The sequence below is a fragment of the Mugil cephalus genome, chromosome 1 (assembly GCF_022458985.1).
Source record: "Mugil cephalus isolate CIBA_MC_2020 chromosome 1, CIBA_Mcephalus_1.1, whole genome shotgun sequence".
In the NCBI taxonomy this organism is placed as follows: Eukaryota; Metazoa; Chordata; class Actinopteri; order Mugiliformes; family Mugilidae; genus Mugil; species Mugil cephalus.
The window spans coordinates 51712660-51733795 of NC_061770.1; the positions used below are offsets into that span (position 1 = coordinate 51712660).

General features: G+C 39.1%; 2 protein-coding genes across 7 annotated transcripts; both read left to right on the top strand.

Moving 5' to 3' along the window:
- Window positions 1–963: 963 nt before the first annotated feature.
- Window positions 964–20649, top strand: LOC125023222 (myelin-oligodendrocyte glycoprotein-like). 6 transcript variants are annotated; one of them, XR_007114560.1, is made up of 8 exons: window positions 968–1753; window positions 8336–8537; window positions 8635–8719; window positions 12577–12626; window positions 18435–18812; window positions 18944–19033; window positions 19592–19701; window positions 19828–20649. XR_007114560.1 is itself a non-coding variant. In XM_047610332.1 (5 exons), the coding sequence occupies exons 1-5, from the start codon at window positions 16912–16914 to the stop codon at window positions 19849–19851; spliced, it is 693 nt and encodes a 230-aa protein (XP_047466288.1). In that variant the 5' UTR covers window positions 15929–16911; the 3' UTR covers window positions 19852–20649. The 6 variants fall into 6 exon arrangements, 1 of the variants encoding a protein (XP_047466288.1); XR_007114559.1 differs by having other exon boundaries at window positions 964–1753; window positions 8336–8719; XR_007114557.1 differs by lacking the exons at window positions 968–1753; window positions 8336–8537; window positions 8635–8719 and adding an exon at window positions 9647–9865 and having other exon boundaries at window positions 11273–12626.
- Window positions 4413–7603, top strand: LOC125023231 (myelin-oligodendrocyte glycoprotein-like). Its single transcript, XM_047610369.1, has 5 exons — window positions 4413–4597; window positions 6024–6401; window positions 6533–6622; window positions 7084–7193; window positions 7320–7603. Exons 1-5 carry the CDS (start codon window positions 4507–4509, stop codon window positions 7341–7343), a joined length of 693 nt encoding a protein of 230 aa, XP_047466325.1. The 5' UTR covers window positions 4413–4506; the 3' UTR covers window positions 7344–7603.
- Window positions 20650–21136: the final 487 nt, after the last annotated feature.

The following is a 21136-nucleotide window of genomic DNA, read 5'->3' on the forward strand; positions in this document are numbered from 1 at the left end:
ACAAATATGTGTATAATTTCGATATATTTGTGAACATATTTTAACAATAAATATCTGTATTTCTAATGTTTCTTTTTAAAAGAACAGAAATATTGTGTTTTCACATGTGGTTTCACAATTACAGTGAGTTATTTTACATTCGACATGTAAAATCACAGTACCTTTTTTCTTTCACAGTGCAGTATCAGTAGTTTTCCTGTCGCCTTAAACACTCCTCACCTTGAACCAACCTCCGTTTCCATTGCAAAAACACCAATCTCAATCATTTCAGAGAACACTATGACCATACCTACTCTACCTACTAAAGCAGGTACTGCTATGACCTAAACATCAAAGGAAAGCACTTCAGCCAAACTTCCTCTAGCAACTACAGTAGTTTCTGTTACAATGCAAACAACCGAGGACAAAACTATGACCAAACCTTCTTTAATTTCAAGAGCGTTTTCTGTATCAACTTCCATACCTGAGGATAGCACTATAACTGAACCTTTTCCATCTCCCCCCTCACCTCCTTCTCCAGTCTCAAATGGTCCTCGTCCTATTTCAAATTCCTCCCAATTGTGTACTCCTGTCACAGAGTTCTTTCACCATTACCAGACTGTCCTTTTCTACTACCAAACCTTATACCAGTACCAGAATAGCAGGCTAGAAAAGCTTTCTGCTGAAGCACTTCCCAACAGCATTTAAGTCCAATAAAGAAATACAGTAAGTTGACAATGTTTTCTATGTCTACAGCATATCAATCTATATTTCCATTTCAACAGTTATTATAGAAAAGAGTATTTTTTTGTGATGAGTTTATATTGTTTTGCATTTCAAAATAAAAAAGAACTATAGAAAACATTTTCCGAGTGTCTTGCACTTCAGTATACAGTATTATTATAAATTAACAACATATATGAGTGTCGCATATATTGAAAAATGTCATGGAGGATAATATAGCTTTTAGTGATGGCCCTTAACGGCGGCCTTTGGTGAATTCTTGTTACAATGAGGACCTTAAAAAATGAACGAAAATGAAAAAAAAACATTAAATTCTTACTATTTTCTCAGATTTTGGTCCATTTAGAAGACTCCTGCTTAATCTGTACCTCTTAGATTGAAAATGGTTTCAAATTCTCTCTTCATTCTGCATAATTATGTCTTTATGTACTTGTCAAGTTGACAACTTGTTTAACAATCAGTCCAAAAGTGGGAAATGTGTGAAGGAGAAGCATGGAGAGGAGAGGAGAGTCATCCACTTAAAACACAGCTGAACGAAAATGATTTTACAGAGTGGTAAACAAACTTTAATTCCTGCATTTGCTTGTTGTCATTATTGACATCCATGTGGCAATTAACATCAATTAAAGACTACATTAGTCACTGAGACTTGAACAAACATTGTAAATCCCTCAATGTTGCCACATTGTGGTACATTGAGAAGACTGCAACTTGAATGTTGATGTTTTAAAGTGCAGGCAGGGCTTAGGGTGGGGGGTATGCTTGGGGAGTAAGCATGTGTGTAGTATGCTGTGTGTCGTGTGTGTGTATGTGTGTGCAGATCTGTCTGGATTTGAAGGTTGCAGAGAGTCTATGTTTCAGATATCAGGTGGCAGGGTGTTGCAGAGGCGGGGGGTTGGATGACTGCATTCTATGAGACCCATGGTCTGTCCGTTGGATGGCTGAGGAGGATCTGAGAGTATGGGACGGTGTGTATAATTGCAGAATTTCAGAAGGATTTGGTGAAGCTTGGTTGTGAAGGGCCTTGAAGGTAAGTAACAGGACAATACATTTTCCTAACTGCCGACACCTATACCTCCACTCTGCCTTTAATATTAGCAGCCATCTATTCCTCACTGTTCTGTGTATGCCTAGAATTGTTTGTTTCCTAGGCTATATCTGTCATGCATCATATTCAGTATTTCACATTTAAGACCGCTGAGTATTTTCCAGTCAATCTAAACGTGGGGAGTGTGTGAAGGAGAAGCATGGCGTGGTTGAACTCAGCTTTATGAGGATACCTGCAAATTACGCGCAAGGTCCTTTATTGTCATTGATATGTTTGCACATAAAAACAAAATTTGATGAGAATGCATCCAGTTTAAACAAAGCTGACAAAGCAAACAGACTTGAGCTTTTTCAAATTTTTAGATTTTTATTTTCTTCATCATGTTCAAGGACTATTTTAACATGTTTTAACATCTGTCATTAAGGCTTGCAATTTCTGTAGAGAATATATTATAAATTTAGTGTAAATGGCTTCAAGAAATATTCTTCAACAATTTCATGCTCTTTGATCATCAGCTGCAGCAAGCACTTATTTACTCAAGCTTTTCTCAGTACCACTGAGAAAAAATGAAGTGAATGACTGGGCTAAGACATGGATATTCTGACTTGCAGTGCTTACACAATGCCAAAGAGATGCTGCATTTTGGGGGCACTGACTACTTATAAGAGGAGAGAGAGAGAGAGAGAGAGAGAGAGAGATCATTGCAATATCTGCTTATTCATGATGAATTTTACAGTATGACACTACTCATTGTGTGATGGTGTGGTGGAAGGGCCATTGGACTCTTTGGGTTTTTTAATTGTAATTACTTATGGTTTGTACTTACCAACACATACAGTAACTACCACAGCAAAACTCATGTGAGTTAATGTTAATGCTCTGTTTGGGAATCGCTGTTAAAATATTCACCTTTCATTTTACACCTAACACAGTGTTGAAGTGTTTGTGTGTGAATAACATGTGGTCACATGGCCTGACCACATCACTTGCGAGTCATTGCTAATCATTCCTGATGTCAGAAGGACTAAACATTTGAACGTATTTGAGCAGAAAAATCAGTGTGCTAAGTTGTGTCTATGATGAATGGATGGCCATTAGTAAGTTAACATTAGAACAAGGATGAATTAGCATACGCCATTCTTTTCAATAACTTACCTCTTGTGTAGGCCCTTGTGTCCTGGGGTGTGGCTGGGTCTGATGAGTTCCCCCCAGAGATGCCCTCAGGAATAGGTCGCCCACTGTTCTGACTGAGGGACATCTCTCAGCCTCTGTGAGCACTGGTGGTGGTGGACTGCTACCTGTTTTGTGGGCCTCTGCTTTTTTCTGTTGGCTATAAATATATCCACAAAACACAAATTTGGAGACACGCATGTATGACAGGCTTTTGGATATGGCATTCATATAGACAATATTAAATATTGGCAGTGATGGATGGCAGAAGATTTGGCCGTTTTCTTTGTTTAGGGGATTACCCAAATTACTGAAATATGACTATCATATGTTAAATGCAACCACTGAATACTGTTTAATGAGGACAGGATAAACAGTACCACAATTGCTTGTGGTTTAACACACTAAAATACTAGTGCTTAATCCGGTAACACGAAGCTGGATTCATTCTTATCGAGGTACGTTACCAAGGTAAGTTACTCTGAACAGGTAACCTGCTTCGGGTCAGGGCAAGGCTCCACCCACCGGCCAATCAGCTGTTCCCTGGGTCTTTTTACTCCAGAGGGGTTACATCTGGGGGAATGAGAATAATTCATCTATGCAGCAGTGATTGGGATTCATGGCTTCGTTAAAGGTAATCTAACTGAGCCACTGATGTGTAATTTATGAATCTGCAATCCTTTGCCATGCCGTTTGGCGTCTCTAAGATGCAGCCACGGTGTTTGACTTTTCGGTGAGATTTACTTGTTCTTCTTCATATTTGAGGAGAATCAGTCTTTGCTCCTCGTAGGAGACGTATGCAGTCCTTTTTGCTGGCGGATCAGCGCTCATGATTGTGATTAGTATCATGGCGGAACAGCGGCACGGCTATGAGTACATTGTCCGGGATTTTCATTGAAATTCAAGATTTCTGCCCGAGAGTTTCTCTCCCATTGAGTCGGATTCTCGTCTGAATGTTTGCTCGTCTGTGTGTTAGCGATAGGCAGGCGACATGTCTTGTACCTCCAGCAACCCCAGCGAGAGGTTTCGGTTTCGGTTTACTAGACATACAGACACATTGATACTAGACGGCTTCTGACCAAGGCAATCGATCGCCCACGTGACTGTATATACCTATAGTGGCTCATAGCATAGGCACCGATTTATATTTTTGCCCGTGGGTGGGAGAGAGAAGATCCTGAGTCGGGAAGGAGCCGCAGCCCGTTTCTCTCCTCACTTCAACGTCGTTAAAATTGAATTCGGGCCGAAAGTTTTATTTCCAAGATTAAAACGGAGTGACACGGTCTCTGTCTATCGATCGCGGTCGCGCAGCACCTGCACACACACACACACACACACACACACACACACACACACACACACACACACACATACACACACATACACAAATATCTAATAAATCTGAGCCGACTAAATTTACGCCGCAAAATAATGACAGGAAGCAGATAAATTGTGTCCGATGAACAGAGAGAGAGAGAGAGAGAGAGAGAGAGGTGGGTGCGTCATAGTGTATATATATCCATGTCAGTGAGTGAGCTCTGACTAATCCACGCTTTCTTGTTGACATGGAAATTCAAGATTTCTGCCCGAGAGTTTCTCTCCCATTGAGTTGGATTCTCAACATTTTACAAATTTTCTCCTTCACTGCTGTGAAAGGTAAGTTCACAGTTGACACACCACGTAGTCTCATCTGTACCGTTGGATTATAACAATTTAAATGTTTTAATCCTATTTTGGGCACAAGTTACAACAAGATTCAAATAACCGAGCTATTTATTCATTTTCATTTTTTGAGGCTGTTGTAGCACTAATGTTTAATTCAATCCATCTTAACAGCACCACAGACTTAAATTCTTAATATGGGAGATCATGACATTTCCGGGACATAAGTAACATTTTAGGTAATTGAAGTGATACAAAACTAGTTTAGGTATTTTTATTTAAAGTTTTATATAAAGAGTAAGCGAACTCGTGAGTTAAATGCTTTTTTGAAATTTCCCAGAAAAACATAGCATCAAAGACATATGATGCAGTTAAAAATAAAAGCTTGAGTGCTCAGTGCCTTTTTTTTGGTGATGAAGTCTGAACAAAGTCAAAGGTCCTTTTATACATCTCTGCTTTGCCATTAAATACAATTTAAACTTCAATTCTGGTTGATCTTAACCTGGTTATCCTGTCCTGTCCTGTGCTGTGGGTAAAGAGTAGTGTGGGTAAAAAGTAGTTTCAAAACTAAACTCAAATTTGCTTTCTCACCTAATATATTACCATCTGACTGCGGTGTTTTTCGACTGTGTTTTTCGACTGTTTCGACTGTGACTCCAGTCTTCCTCAGAAGCATCATATGACGTGTTGCTGGCGTATCATTTATCAGCTGGCCGGCCCGTCAGACCTGTCAGAGTCTGTCGGGCCGTCTGATGGTCTCTGGATGAGGGAATCCCAGGTGTTTGAAAGGGTGTATGCCCCCTCGTCCCAGTTGATGGTTTTGCTTCCCGCTTCCTGATCTTGATGGCCTCTTTTACCCAACGTTTGAATTTGTTGGTTTCCGATGTGATGATTTTGCTCTTGTCCCAGTCCATAATGTAATTATTTCTTCTGCAGTGATCTGTGATTGTTGATTTTAAATTTTATTGTTCTGTTTTTTCTTTTTGTCTTTGTGTATTTCCCTGCTGTCTCCCATTCGCATTCTTTTTTGCGTAAATACTTCCGGGGTAAATACCAATCTTACATAGGTAACATAACAAACCCCTCTGAGCTGTAACCAGGTACATACATATTGTATCTTATTTCTTCACCATTTGAAAAAGTAACCGTTACAATCATGGTGGTATATGTCATCTTCTGATGGACCAGATGGAAGATTAGTATTGACCTCAGGGTCTCTTGACTAGTCTAGACTTTGGTTTATGTCCATAAAGTGCAAGCAAGATATGACGTATGGTGGTGAGATCAGCATATGTTGTTGGAGCTGAAGAGGCACACCTTCCTTCACTTTTCAATCTCAGCATGTCTCAAAAGTTGTGCATGAATTTATGGAAAGGCTTTTTATATTATCAGTAACCTAAGCATTTGCCCTTTTTCTCAGGTCAGTTTGAAGTGATTGGATCATTTCAGCCAATTGTTGCTGTTCCAGGGGATGATGTCATCTTGCCATGTCACGTGCAACCGAAGTTTAATGTAAGGGGTCTGACAGTGGAGTGGTCGAAGCCTGATCTCCAGCCTGATCCCAACGACAGACTGAGCAGAGTTGAATACGTCCATCTGTACCGGCACTCCAGAGAAGACCTGAGCATGAAGATCTCATCATACATGAGGAGAACGCAGTTATTCACAGACGGCCTGGCACAAGGCAACATATCGCTGAAGATTACTAATGTGACACTTGAAGATGCAGGAAGATACAGATGTTTCATCCCAAAGTTAAAGGGGAGACCACGGTCTTCAATTCTTCAGCTATTTGTTTGTGAGTTTAACTAATTGTAACCTATGTCCAAATTAAGGTTGAAATGTGTTGAAGTCAAAACAAAAAGCAGCAAAACCCTTCTTTTATATGTTATTATTGGAAACACGTTTTAAAATCTTGTGTTCTTCTAGACCCAAAATCTGCTGAAACTGGGACAACAGCAACACCAGAGCATCCAGGAGATTTCACATCTTATCCAGAGGAAGCGGTGGATGATAAAGGTGAGGCCATAATTAAAGCTGAAAGTATTTCAGTGTTTGTGGGTTTTCTTGAAGTCGTTTCATTCTGTTTCATCATCTTCTTTCGTTTCTCCCATGCAGATGGTACCCTTTAGATTACCATAAACACTCCAGACTGAGGGAGTTATTGTGGTGAAGCTTTTTGGGGGACTGAGATAGATATAGTGAGATAAGATTCTGTAAGGGGTCCACCTGCCCTGTTGTGGTTTTCTATTACTGCTAACTCTCCCCCAGTCATTTCTGGCAGTGTCAGCTGTCTGTGCAATTGTGGCATTTTTAGGTTTAAACTGCTGTGTATTCAAAAGGATATCAAAATGACTTACTCCCAGATTCTTTCTCTTTCTCTTTCTCTTTCTCTTATCAAACCTGACTCATGTTCATGTTGTATGTTTGGGGGCATCCAATCACAGTCAATCTCATCTCTGTTTATTTTTTCCCATCAGGGGGTTTGATCCATCGGAGCAGACTCATCCCACTCATAATATTGTGTGTCTTCCTGATCCTCAGTGTTGGAGTTGGAGGGTACACCAAGTCAAAATGTCAAAAAAAGAATGTGAGTCAAAGGTTTCTGTTTTTGATTTTGCCCACTTACCTTATGGCTGATTTCTTCCATATTTAAGTGTATTAGACCTCTTGCGAGGCAGTTGACTAAATGTTCCTTTTCTTTACTCCCCTACAGCTGGCGAAAGGACCGATAATCTAGGTCCCCTTCTCAAAGGAACATTGGTAGAAGTTCTTAAAAGAGAGAAGAGTGCTACTGCCCTCCTGAAAATTAGTTTGAGGTTTAAAGGCTGCAGCCCTGAGCCAGAGGTGGATACTGAAGACAGTGGCTCAGATGATTGGTCAGGTCAACTGAAGTAGATCCCTTCAGTTAAAGTCTGCACATCATGTAATTGGTATATTGATTGAACAGCTGAGTATGGAAACAACAGAGTCAAGTCTAGTCTTTGAGCAGGGTGTCTGTTTCTTAGGTGTTGTTTTTTTTATCTTAGTGTTGTAAATTACCTATGGTACAACCAACAGTATCTTGGAGAAAACAATTTCCCTGTGGAGATGAATAAACTAATCTTAAATCTTGGAAATCATTGCATGTGGTTTCATCATACGTGTGTGTGTGTGATGAAGGTCAGATGATAAATAGAGTGATCAGCCGATAAATTTCTGTTATGTGTTAGGGGTTAGGGTTGGGTTGACCATATGATTAACTGATTCCCTGGTGATGTTGAGATAAAACTAGTTTTGTTGAGAATTTATTTGCACTCCTCGATGCTCTGGTTGGATTCTAATGTGGAAAACCTGTTTTTATATGAGACGCTTCACAAACAGAAGTTTTTTGAAGTTCACCATTTACAGGTATTAAAACTAATGCTTGACATCTCAAAACATAGTTTGACTTTCATTATCAACCTAGAAGAGGATTTTTGTTTTTCTTCATCTGCTTGTTTATGTTCTGTCATAAAATACCAAGTACCTTGAAATCTTTTTTTATGCCATCTTACTCAGAGAAGGTGTGATAATGAAAGAGCTGTGATAAAAACAACTGAATAAATTCTCAATTCTCAATTACTCAAGCTTTTCTCAGTACCACTCATGCTACAACTTCATTATCTCCTCCTGAACCATTCCCCAGGTTCTGTACACATTTCTCCTACAAGTCAAACTAAGTCCACTGCTGTCTGTTCTGTTCTCTTTCAGCGTTCACCTCTTACAGTCAAACTACATCCTCACCTCTTTCTCCATCCTCACACCCCTCCTCTTTCCTCTTTTCACTTACCATTACCTGATTGTCCTCAGTACCTGAATGACAAATAGCTCTTTTTTGTGCCAAAGTACATGAGGCAGAAACTGGAGCGGCGATGTCACGTCACGTGGGTGGTGTATGACACCCACATCGAGTGTAGGAGGAAGCTAGAAACACCATATCTGCTACTTTCCATGAAGTAAAACTAATATGTATATGAGTGGAAAACAACTTGTGTTTGAATGTTTTTCAGTCTGCTATGCTTCTATTCACCACTAGAGGTCAAGCGAAATACACTGTTGGCCATACAGTTTACCCCTATCATTTTATGAGAAGAGGTAAAAAAATATTTTATTCCAACTTTATGGGCAACAGTCTATATATACGTACATTGTAGCATTACATTGTAGCCATTGGTACAAATGCATGTATGAACTTTTATTTACATCTATTTTACTAAAGACTATGTTACAGTCACAAGTCACATGCCTTTCACACTCTTTACAACAGCAGTATCTATATCGTGTAAAATTCCGTGTGGCTCATGAGATGACGTTAAAATAACAAATTCTACATTCAATAAGTACAAAAGATCTGTAGTTATTTTGTAAATGTATTGAAATTCTACAAAAGTTAGTTGACTCAATTGTGGCTGACTGGATAGACCTTACTTATAGCAAGTAAAAGTTCACACTTGTGTATGTCAGGTCCCACAGGTCACACCTCATGTTAGGACAATAAACAAGCAGTGAAGTCCAAGGTATTCTGTGTAAACCTCTGTGACAAAACACCTAGACAGGAATAATGGTATACATCTAGCTGTACAGTTACACTAAACAACTGAGAAAGTATCTCAGCCTTTGGTCAAAGATGCAACCATGGACCCAGCAGTTGCCAACAAAATGTCTACTACTACAGAGATTGAGAACCTGCCAGCAGTACAATCATCCTGGCAGTTCTGGGTCAGTCAGGTCTTTACATCAGAGTAAAAGACATCTAAAGCATTGTGATGGCATTTTTTATATAGTTTGTGTTACACTCACTAAATGTTATAGGGGATATATGTAACTAAAACATATTATGGTCTGTTAAACACTTTTTTGTTTAGTACAAAATTCCATATGTTCTTTTTCCTATTCAAGAAGGACCAATGTCACTGTGCTTGAAGATAAGGAATACTTCACACAGCAGGTGGCGGTAATGCGTCTCAACGCCGCCTGCCTTGAAACGGGAAAAATAAGAAATGCGAAGAAGAAGAAGAAGAAGAAGAAGAAGAAGAAGGGAAAACACAAAACATACGGGCTAGCAACGAGCTTGTAATGATTCTCAAGAGTCAAGAAACTCAACAAACGCCGGGATTACTATGTGTAGCATTCGGGTTAGGCGCTGAAGCTGCTCTCAACACTGGGGAGACTCATGTCAGCTTGCTAACAAGCTTTCTAAGCCATGAATTTAAGAGGACTCTTTCAGGACTTCAATCCCAGGTAACGCTAACTATACGAGCTAAGCTAGTTACCACGCTAGCCGCCTGTGGCTAGTTAGCATTGTTTGGCTGTTTGAAAACACTTAAAACGCATGTAAAAATTTGAACATGTATACAATTTGGTTATTACTTCAAAAATTAGACAACGTCGGGATCCTTTCCTTTCGGGATCGTTGCTCTCCAACCTGCAGCCGACAGTAGCGGTGCGTCATCATTACCGTTTTTTTTCTAGAAAGCGCAACTTGAATATTATCCATCGGGGATTACGGTAATTCAAATACAGCAAGCTTCTCTTTGTGGGCAGACGGACATTCAGGTCTTAAAGGGTTAAACATTTATTGAGCTTTATTGATATACAGAAAATAATTCATGTAGCTATATGATCCACCGAAGTTTTCCAAAGAGGACAAAGTTTCCAACATTCCAATGTGTTATATCCAAAACTACAGATCGATTGTGTTTCATTTTCCTCTTCAACCTACACCAAAACTCTATTTACAGAATATTCTTATGTTTCTGATTACCAGTAGCAGCTTATCAACATATATAATTTACTGCTTTTTACAATGGGAGAAAATTAATATTGAGCAGAATAACGTTCAAGTTATCGTTTGGTTTGGCCCTCCAACACAGTTCAGATTTTTCATGCGGCCCCCTGTAGAAATTAATTGCCCAGCCCTGAATATGAGTGTCACATATATTGAAAAATGTCATGGAGGATAATATAGTCTTTAGTGATGGCCCTTAACGGCGGCCTTTGGTGAATTCTTGTTACAATGAGGATCTTAAAAAATGAACGAAAATGAAAAAAAAAAAAATTAATTCTTAATACTTTCTCAGATTTTGGTCCATTTAGAAGACTCTAGCTTAATCTGTACATTTTAGATTGAAGACGGTTTCAAATTCTCTCTTCATTCTGCATAATTATGTCTTTATGTACTTGTCAAGTTGACAACTTGTTTAACAATCAGTCTAAAAGTGGGAAATGTGTGAAGGAGAAGCACGGAGAGGAGAGGAGAGTCATCCACTTAAAACACAGCTGACAGAAAATGACCTAAAAAGAAGAACTTAACTACTGTGGGATAGCCGATTTTACAGAGTGGTAAACAAACTTTAATTCCTGCATTTGCTTGTTGTCATTATTGACATCCATGTGGCAATTAACATCAATTAAAGACTACATTAGTCACTGAGACTTGAACAAACATTGTAAATCCCTCAATGTTGCCACATTGTGGTACATTGAGAAGACTGCAACTTGAATGTTGATGTTTTAAAGTGCAGGCAGGGCTTAGGGTGGGGGGTATGCTTGGGGAGTAAGCATGTGTGTAGTATGCTGTGTGTCGTGTGTGTGTATGTGTGTGCAGATATGTCTGGATTTGAAGGTTGCAGAGAGTCTGCGTTTCAGATATCAGGTGGCAGGGTGTTCCGGAGGCGGGGGGTTGGATGACTGCATTCTATGAGACCCATGGTCTGTCAGTTGGATGGCTGAGGAGGATCTGAGAGTATGGGACGGTGTGTATAATTGCAGAATTTCAGAAGGATTTGGTGAAGCTTGGTTGTGAAGGGCCTTGAAGGTAAGTAACAGGATAATACATTTTCCTAACTGCCGACACCTATACCTCCACTCTGCCTTTAATATTAGCAGCCATCTATTCCTCACTGTTCTGTGTATGCCTAGAATTGTTTGTTTCCTAGGCTATTTCTGTCATGCATCATATTCAGTATTTCACATTTAAGACCACAGAGTGCTGAGTAAACAGACTTGAGCTTTTTCAAATTTTCAGATTTTTATTTTCTTCATCATGTTCAAGGACTATTTTAACATGTTTTAACATCTGTCATTAAGGCTTGCAATTTCTGTAGAGAATATATTATAAATTTAGTGTAAATGGCTTCAAGAAAGATTCTTCAACAATTTCATGCTCTTTGATCATAAGCTGCAGCAAGCACTTACTTACTCAAGCGTTTCCAATACCACTCATGCTGCAACTTCATCATCTCCTCCTGAACCATTCCCCAGGTTCTGTACACATTTCTCCTACAAGTCAAACTGAGTCCACTGCTGTCTGTTCTGTTCTCTTTCAGCGTTCACCTCTTACAGTCAAACTACATCCTCACCTCTTTCTCCATTGTCCCACCCCTCCTCTTTCCTCTTTTCACTTACCATTACCTGATGGTCCTCAGTACCTGAATGACAAATAGCTCTTTTTTGTGCCAAAGTACATGAGGCGGAAACTGGAGCGGCGATGTCACGTCACGTGGGTGGTGCATGACACCCACATCGAGTGTAGGAGGAAGCTAGAAACACCATATCTGCTACTTTCCATGAAGTAAAACTAATATGTATGTGAGTGGAAAACAACTTGTGTTTGAATGTTTTTCAGTCTGTTATGCTTCTCTTCACCACTAGAGGTCAAGCGAAATATACTGTTGGCCATACAGTTTACCCCTATTATTTCATGAGAAGAGGTAAAAAAATATTTTATTCCAACTTTATGGGCAACAGTCTATATATACCTACATTGTAGCATTACATTGTAGTCATTGGTACAAATGCATGTATGAACTTTTATTTACATCTTTTTTTACTAAAGACTATGTTACAGTCCCAAGTCACATGCCTTTCACACTCTTTACAACAGCAGTATCTACATCGTGACACTTCTGTGTGACTCATGAGATGACAGGCTGGCTTTTTTTTCCTTCTAGGAAAAAAAACAGCACTGGAAAGATTTCACAAAAAAACAATGAATGAGCAGGTGAGGAAAAAATATACATTTCCAGGAAATGCAAAGGTGTTCTTTTGTGATGATGTTGCCAGGAAAGTCATGGAATGCAAACAAGCTTGTTTCCTTTGTAACAGTCTTTTGTTGTCTGACAGAGAGACTTCCATACAGACAGACAGTGTTTAAATATTTAGCTTATTTTTAGGTTAAGACTTGTTATGTAGACAATAAAAGGTCTTCTTTTCCTTTTGGCTGTGGCCTTCAAAGGTCTCCACAGCCAATGATCTGCTTCCATGTCGCCCTAACAAATGCATCTTCTTTTCTCACAACACCTACCTTCATGTCCTAAGTGTTCAGCGTTTGATCTTCCTCTGGGTCTCTCCAACTTTATCTCAGCTGTCCCTCTAATGTACTTATTCCTGATCCTATCTATCTTGGTGATGCCCGTAGAAAACCTCAACATCTTCAGCTCTGCTGCCTCCAGCTCTTCCTCCTGTCTTTTTTCCCATAGCCACTGCCTCTAAACCTGTGCACCACTGCATGTGTGAAAAAGTGATGTAATGAATGTAATGAAAATGTTTAAAAACCTGCAGAACAGGTTTTGTTGATGAGAGACTTGATAACAGTTCAGGTTTGAATGAAAGTATACGTGTTATGGAAAATCAGTGTCAGAAAGCAGAAACGTTTGCATGTTGAGAATGATGCTCCAGCAAATATATCAAATATCTTTCATTTTATACAGACTAAGTTATGACTAATTTGTAATAAAAAAAAAATGGTGTGACTGAGGTTTTATTAAAAATGCTGACAAATGTTGAGGAAATTCACTCGTAAGCTGTGGTGTATGTATGTGTTTTTGAGAAGGTGAGAGAAAAGAGAGACTCAAACAAAACAATGAATCACTCGTGTGTAAATACACGTGCACTGACTCAGTTTTTGTTGGATCCTGTCCAGTGAAATGGTTGTTTTGGTAAAAATAAAGTTAACAAATAACAGCAACAAACATTGTAAGAGAGACTGAATGACAAACATCCACTTGACTGATTACCCAATGACACATAATCCAGAACAAAGGCGATTCTATTTATGTGTTAAGCAAGTTTATTTTGGTGTGTTTGGCTGTCTGTCTTTGGCACGGGTGTGGTGGTGGCGTCAGTGTGGGACATACAGTATCAGGGTCCATTTCATTTACAGGACAACACATCTGACTGTTAAACAGCTTCTGGGCTAAGACATTTAAATTTATACACAGTGTGTCTGTGTTCTTGGTTCTCGGCTCCAGTGGTTTGGATCATTTTTTTGAAACAGAAATTCTCAAAATAACATGGACAACCCTCCAAACCACTTGGCAATTGTTCACAACAGAATTAAATTTCTTATTAATTTCATCAAATTGCAAATGTCTCAGTACATCTTTACAAATGATTAAGTACAGGTAGCCTACAGTTAGCGCAATTTCCAAGTGAATAGATCTTGTGGTAACACTTTCTATGATGGTTGTATTTATAATGCCCTATGAATGCACTCATAATGTTTTATAAGGTGTCTATAAAGCATTATAATGGTCATTATTACCATCTATACATATTCACAAGTCGTCATAACCAACTTCATGATGCATTATGACGACTGGTTATGAATGATTATAATTTTAATCTGAATAGTGCATTATAAATATGTCAATATCTGCCTAGTCACTTGTTCATTTTATGATGCATCATAACTACTTTGCTTTGCTAAATGTGTATAGTGATGCATAATGAGTTTTGACTTCTACAATAATCTTTTATATCTGTAGTTATAAGTATATGTAATAAAGTTATAATAATGTATACATCTCTCTACAGCACACAGTTATAAACAGCTATGCAGTATCATAAGTGTGTATATATCTATGAGTCTTAATATTTTGTCTTTATTACTGTCTTGTAGTGTATCTGTCAGTGTGTAATAATGCGGGGAGGGTGCATGGCAGACCTTTAAAGTGGATGTTTGGCCGCATCATGGCAACACCTGAAAGTTATAGAGTGGCAGTACTGGCTTGCTAGAAATCATGGGTCACACATACTTGATATAAGAAAATAGAATGTACATGAGGCTTAGTAGGTATATTTTTGATTAGGGGGAAGTTGGGTGTTTTACAAATTTCAATAATTAAGTCGCTTGGTGGCTACTGTTGGGCTGTTGGCCTATTTACTGTTATGTGATTTCACACAGGTTTTAGAGATAGAGAGAGAGAGAGAGAGAGAGATCATTGCAATATCTGCTTATTCATGATGAATTTACTGTATGACACTACTCATTGTGTGATAGTGTGGTGGAAGGGCCCTCTGACTCTTTGGGTTTTTTAATTGTAATTACTTATGGTTTGTACTTACCAACACATACAGTAACTACCACATCAAAACTCATGTGAGTTAATGTTAATGCTCTGTTTGGAAATCACTGTTAAAATATTCACCTTTCATTTTACACCTAACACAGTGTTGAAGTGTTTGTGTGTGAATAACATGTGGTCACATGGCCTGACCACATCACTTGTGAGTCATTGCTAATCATTCCTGATGTCTAAGGACTAAACAGAAAAATCAGTGTGCTAAGTTGTGTCTATGATGAATGGATGGCCATTAGTAAGTTAACATTAGAACAAGGATGAATTAGCATACGCCATTCTTTTCAATAACTTACCTCTTGTGTAGGCCCTTGTGTCCTGGGGTGTGGCTGGGTCTGATGATTCCCCCCAGAGATGCCCTCAGGAATAGGTCGCCCACTGTTCTGACTGAGGGACATCTCTCAGCCTCTGTGAGCACTGGTGGTGGTGGACTGCTACCTGTTTTGTGGGCCTCTGCTTTTTTCTGTTGGCTATAAATATATCCACAAAACACAAATTTGGAGACACGCATGTATGACTGGCTTTTGGATATGGCATTCATATAGACAATATTAAATATTGGCAGTGATGGATGGCAGAAGATTTGGCCGTTTTCTTTAATTCTTCTTTAATTCTTTACATTCTTTAATGAGGACAGGATAAACAGTACCACAATTGCTTGTGGTTTAACACATTAACATACTAGTGCTTAATCCGGTAACACGAAGCTGGATTCATTCTTATCGAGGTACGTTACCAAGGTAAATTACTCTGAACAGGTAACCTGCTTCGGGTCAGGGCAACTTTCAGGATTTATCTGAATCTGATAAAAAGCTCCACCCACCGGCCAATCAGCTGTTCCCTGGTTCTTTTTACTTCAGAGGGGTTACATCTGGGGGAATGAGACTAATTCATCTATGCAGCAGTGATTGGGATTCATGGCTTCGTTAAAGGTAACCTAACTGAGTCATTGTTGTGTAATTTTTGCATTTATGCAATCTGCCATGCCGTTTGGCGTCTCTAAGATGCAGCCACGGTGTTTGACTTTTCGGTGAGATTTACTTGTTCTTAATATTTGAGGAGAATCAGTCTTTGCTCCTCGTAAGAGACGTATGCAGTCCTTTTTGCTGGCGGATCAGCGCTTATGATTGTGATTGGTATCATGGCGGAACAGCGGCACGGCTATAAGCACATTGTCCGGGGTTTTCATTTGGGTTTTCACCGGGAGCTCCGGTTCCCCCCACCTCCAAAGACATGCTCGTTAGACTGATTATTCAAATTGTATTCATATCCGACTACGTGTGAGTGTGTGGTGGAATGTTTGCTCGTCTGTGTGTTAGCGATAGGCAGACGACATGTCTTGTACCTCCAGCAACCCCAGCGAGAGTATGAGATGAGACACAGTGGACGGTCTGTTTCGGTTTACTAGACATACAGACACATTGATACTAGACGGCTTCTGACCAAGGCAATCGATCGCCCACGTGACTGTATATACCTATAGTGGCTCATAGCATAGGCACCGATTTATATTTTTGCCCGTGGGTGGGAGAGAGAAGATCCTGAGTCGGGAAGGAGCCGCAGCCCGTTTCTCTCCTCACTTCAACGTCGTTAAAATTGAACTCGGGCCGAAAGTTTTATTTCCAAGATTAAAACGGAGTGACACGGTCTCTGTCTATCGATCGCGGTCGCGCAGCACCTGTACACACGCACACACACACACACACACACACACACACACACACACACACACACACATACACAAATATCTAATAAATTTGAGTCCGACTCGCAATTTACGCCGCAAAATAATGACAGGAAGAAGATAAGTTGTGTCCGATGAACAGAGAGAGAGAGGGAGAGAGAGAGAGAGGTGGGTGTGTCATAGTGTATATATATATCCATGTCAGTGAGTGAGCTCTGACTAACCCACGCTTTCTTGTTGACATGGAAATTCAAGATTTCTGCCCGAGAGTTTCTCTCCCATTGAGTTGGATTCTCAACATTTTACAAATTTTCTCCTTCACTGCTGTGAAAGGTAAGTTCGCAGTTGACACACCACGTAGTCTCATCTGTACCGTTGGATTATAACAATTTAAACGTTTTAATAATAATAATAATAATAATAATGATAATGATGATGATGACGATAATAATAATAATAAAAAAAGTAGTAGTTTAGGTAATTGAAGTGATACAAAATTAGTTTCTGGGAAAGTCCATCAGTGAGTCAGTTATACCACAGCTGTGGTATTTTTACTTTTAGTTTTATATAAAGCTCAGTAAAGTAAATAAATAAAATACAGACCCAAATGCAACTCTGAAAGAGTAAGCAAACTCTGAGTTAAATACGGTTTTGAAATTTCGAGGGACAAGCATTTAACTGATGCAGTTAAAAATAAAAGCTTGAGTGCTCAGTGCCCTTTTTTGGTGATGAAGTCAGAACAATGTCAAAGGTCCTTTTATACATCTCTGCTTTGCCATTAAATACCATTTAAACTTCAAAACTAAACTCAAATTTGCTTTCTCATGAGGGTTGACCTTATATATTACCATCTGACTGGGGTGTTTTTCAAATTAGATTAATGAGGTTCATTGTGTTTTATTTTAGATATATATTTCGGTTTTCTTATTTTCGGACATAATATGAGGAGAAGTTTGTGTTACCTGCTTGACAGTTTCGACTGTGACTCCAGTCTCCCTCAGACATCATCTGACGTGTTGCTGATGTAACATTTATCAGCTGGCCGGCCCGACAGACTCTGACAGGTCTGATGGGCCGGGTCTGATGGTCTCTGGATGAGGGAATCCCAGGTGTTCGAAAGGGTGTATGCCCCCTTGTCCCAGTTGATGGTTTTGCTTCCCGCTTCCTGATCTTGATGGCCTCTTTTATCTATGAATTATATTATAGTTTGAATTTATTGGTTTCTGATGTGATGATTTTGCTCTTGTCCCAGTCCATAATGTAATTATTTCTTCTGCAGTGATTTGTGATTGTTGATTTTAAATTTTCCTGTTCTGTTTTTTCTTTTTGAGTCTTTGTGTATTTCCCTGCTGTCTCCCATTCGCATTCTTTTTTGCGTAAATACTTCCGGGGTAAATACCAATCTAACATAGGTAACATAACAAACCCCTCTGAGCTGTAACCAGGTACATACATATTGTATCTTATTTCTTCACCATTTGAACAAGTAACCGTTACAATCATGGTGGTATATGTCATCTTCTGATGGACCAGATGGAAGATTAGTATTGACCTCAGGGTCTCTTGACTAGTCTAGACTTTGGTTTATGTCCATAAATTGCAAGCAAGATATGACGTATGGTGGTGAGATCAGCATATGTTGTTGGAGCTGAAGAGGCACACCTTCCTTCACTTTTTAATCTCAGCATGTCTCAAAAGTTGTGCATGAATTTATGGAAAGGCTTTTTATATTATCAGTAACCTAAGCATTTGCCCTTTTTCTCAGGTCAGTTTGAAGTGATTGGATCATTTCAGCCAATTGTTGCTGCTCCAGGGGATGATGTCATCTTGCCATGTCACGTGCAACCGAAGTTTAATGTAAGGGGTCTGACAGTGGAGTGGTCGAAGCCTGATCTCCAGCCTGATCCCAACGACAGACTGAGCAGAGTTGAATACGTCCATCTGTACCGGGACTCCAGAGAAGACCTGGGCATGAAGATCTCATCATACATGAGGAGAACGCAGTTATTCACAGACGGCCTGGCACAAGGCAACATATCGCTGAAGATTACTAATGTGACACTTGAAGATGCAGGAAGATACAGATGTTTCATCCCAAAATTAAAGGGGACAACACAGTCTTCAATTCTTCAGCTATTTGTTTGTGAGTTTAACTGATTGTGACTTATGTCCAAATTAAGGTTGAAATGTGTTGAAGTCAAAACAAAAATCGGCAAAACCCTTCTTTTATATGTTATTATTGGAAACACATTTTAAAATCTTGTGTTCTTCTAGACCCAAAATCTGCTGAATCTGGGACAACAGCAACACCAGAGCATCCAGGAGATTTCACATCTTATCCAGAGGAAGAGGTGGATGATAAAGGTGAGGCCATAATTAAAGCTGAAAGTATTTCAGTGTTTGTGGGAATGTATAGGACCAAGAAGTTTTCTGAAAAACAATTTCATTCTGTTTCATCATCTTCTTTAGTTTCTAAATGACTAGTTGGGAATTAAGGATTGTATTTTAAAATTTTACCACAACTCTGGGTGGTGTCCAGTACTCCCAGCACTCACCAAATGACGTGATGCAGATGGTACCCTTTAGATTACCATAAACACTCCAGACTGAGGGAGTTATTGTGGTGAAGCTTTTTGGGGGACTGAGATAGATATAGTGAGATAAGATTCTGGGAAAGTCCATCAGTGAGTCCAACCTGTCCTGTTGTGGTTTTCTATTACTGCTAACTCTCCCCCAGTCATTTCTAGCAGTGTCAGCTGTCTGTGCAATCGTGGGATTTTTAGGTTTAAACTGCTGTGTATTCAAAGGGATATCAAAAGGACTGACTCCCAGATTCTTATCAAACCTGACTCATGTTCATGTTGTATGTGTGGGGGTATCCAATCACAGTCAATCTCATCTCTGTTGTTTTTTTCCCATCAGGGGGTTTGGTCCGTCGGAGCAGACTCATCCCACTCATAATATTGTGTGTCTTCCTGATCCTCAGTGTTGGAGTTGGAGGGTACACCAAGTCAAAATGTCGAAAAAAGAATGTGAGTCAAAGGTTTCTGTTTTTGATTTTGCCCACTTACCTTATGGCTGATTTCTTCCATATTTAAGTGTATTAGACCTCTTGTGAGGCAGTTGACTAAATGTTCCTTTTCTTTACTCCCCTACAGCTGGCGAAAGGACCGATAATCTAGGTCCCCTTCTCAAAGGAACATTGGTAGAAGTTCTTAAAAGAGAGAAGAGTGCTACAGCCCTCCTAAAAATTAGTTTGAGGTTTCAAGGCTGCAGCCCTGAGCCAGAGGTGGATACTGAAGACAGTGGCTCAGATGATTGGTCAGGTCAACTGAAGTAGATCCCTTCAGTTGAAGTCTGCATATCATGTAATTGGTATATTGATTGAACAGCTGAGTATGGAAACAAAGGAGTCTAGTCTAGTCTTTGAGCAGGGTGTCTGTTTCTTAGGTGGCCATAGCTTATTTCTGATACCTCTGAAAAAAGTTTTTTTTTTTTTGATATTTAAAAGTGTTATATCAAAAGCTGGACTGTTCTTTGAAATTATATTATTGCTGATGTTTTGATGACAACATTTGATGATAACACCTCTTTTTAACTTTGCACTTTATTGTACAGTCATGAATTTGGAAGCCTCACTTCTGTGCACACAAGACACTTTAAATAACCTCACACTGATACACCTTATATGTTGTTTTTTATCTTAGTGTTGTAAATTACTTATGGTACAACCAACAGTATCTTGGAGAAAACAATGTCCCTGTGGAGATGAATAAACTAATCTTTAATCTTAGAAATCATTGCATGTGGTTTCATCATACGTCCCGTGAGTCATGTTTGTGTGTGTGTGATGAAGGTCAGATGATAAATAGAGTGATCAGCTGATAAATTTCTGTTATGTGTTAGGGGTTAGGGTTGGGTTGACCATATGATTAACTGATTCCCTGGTGATGTTGAGATAAAACTAGTTTTGTTGAGAATTTATTTGCATTCCTCGATGCTCTGGTTGGATTCTAATGTGGAAAATCTGTTTTTATATGAGACGCTTCACAAACAGAAGTTTTTTGAAGTTCACCATTTACAGGTATTAAAACTAATGCTTGACATCTCAAAACATAGTTTGACTTTCATTATCAACCTAGAAGAGGATTTTTGTTTTTCTTCATCTGCTTGTTTATGTTCTGTCGTAAAATACCAGGGAAGTACCTTGAAATCTTTTTGATGCCATCTTACTCAGAGAAGGTGTGATAATGAAAGAGCTGTGATAAAAACGTCTAAATAAATTTGTTAAAATAATAAATTCTACATTTAATAAGTACAAAAGATGTGTAGTTATTTTGTAAATGTATCGAAATTCTACAAAAGTTAGTTAACTCAATTGTGGCTGACTGGATAGACCTTACTTATAGCAGGTAAAAGTTCACACTTGTGTATGTCAGGTCCCACAGGTCACACCTCATGTTAGGA

Bases quoted from the DNA above. Each gene is read 5' to 3' on its own strand.
- LOC125023231 (XM_047610369.1), top strand. From the start codon at position 4,507: ATGGAAATTCAAGATTTCTGCCCGAGAGTTTCTCTCCCATTGAGTTGG. The intron at 6,402-6,532 runs GTGAGTTTAACT...GTGTTCTTCTAG, and splicing joins AATTCTTCAGCTATTTGTTT to ACCCAAAATCTGCTGAAACT. The intron at 7,194-7,319 runs GTGAGTCAAAGG...ACTCCCCTACAG, and splicing joins CAAAATGTCAAAAAAAGAAT to CTGGCGAAAGGACCGATAAT.
- LOC125023222 (XM_047610332.1), top strand. From the start codon at position 16,912: ATGGAAATTCAAGATTTCTGCCCGAGAGTTTCTCTCCCATTGAGTTGG. The intron at 17,003-18,434 runs GTAAGTTCGCAG...CCTTTTTCTCAG, and splicing joins CTCCTTCACTGCTGTGAAAG to GTCAGTTTGAAGTGATTGGA. The intron at 19,702-19,827 runs GTGAGTCAAAGG...ACTCCCCTACAG, and splicing joins CAAAATGTCGAAAAAAGAAT to CTGGCGAAAGGACCGATAAT.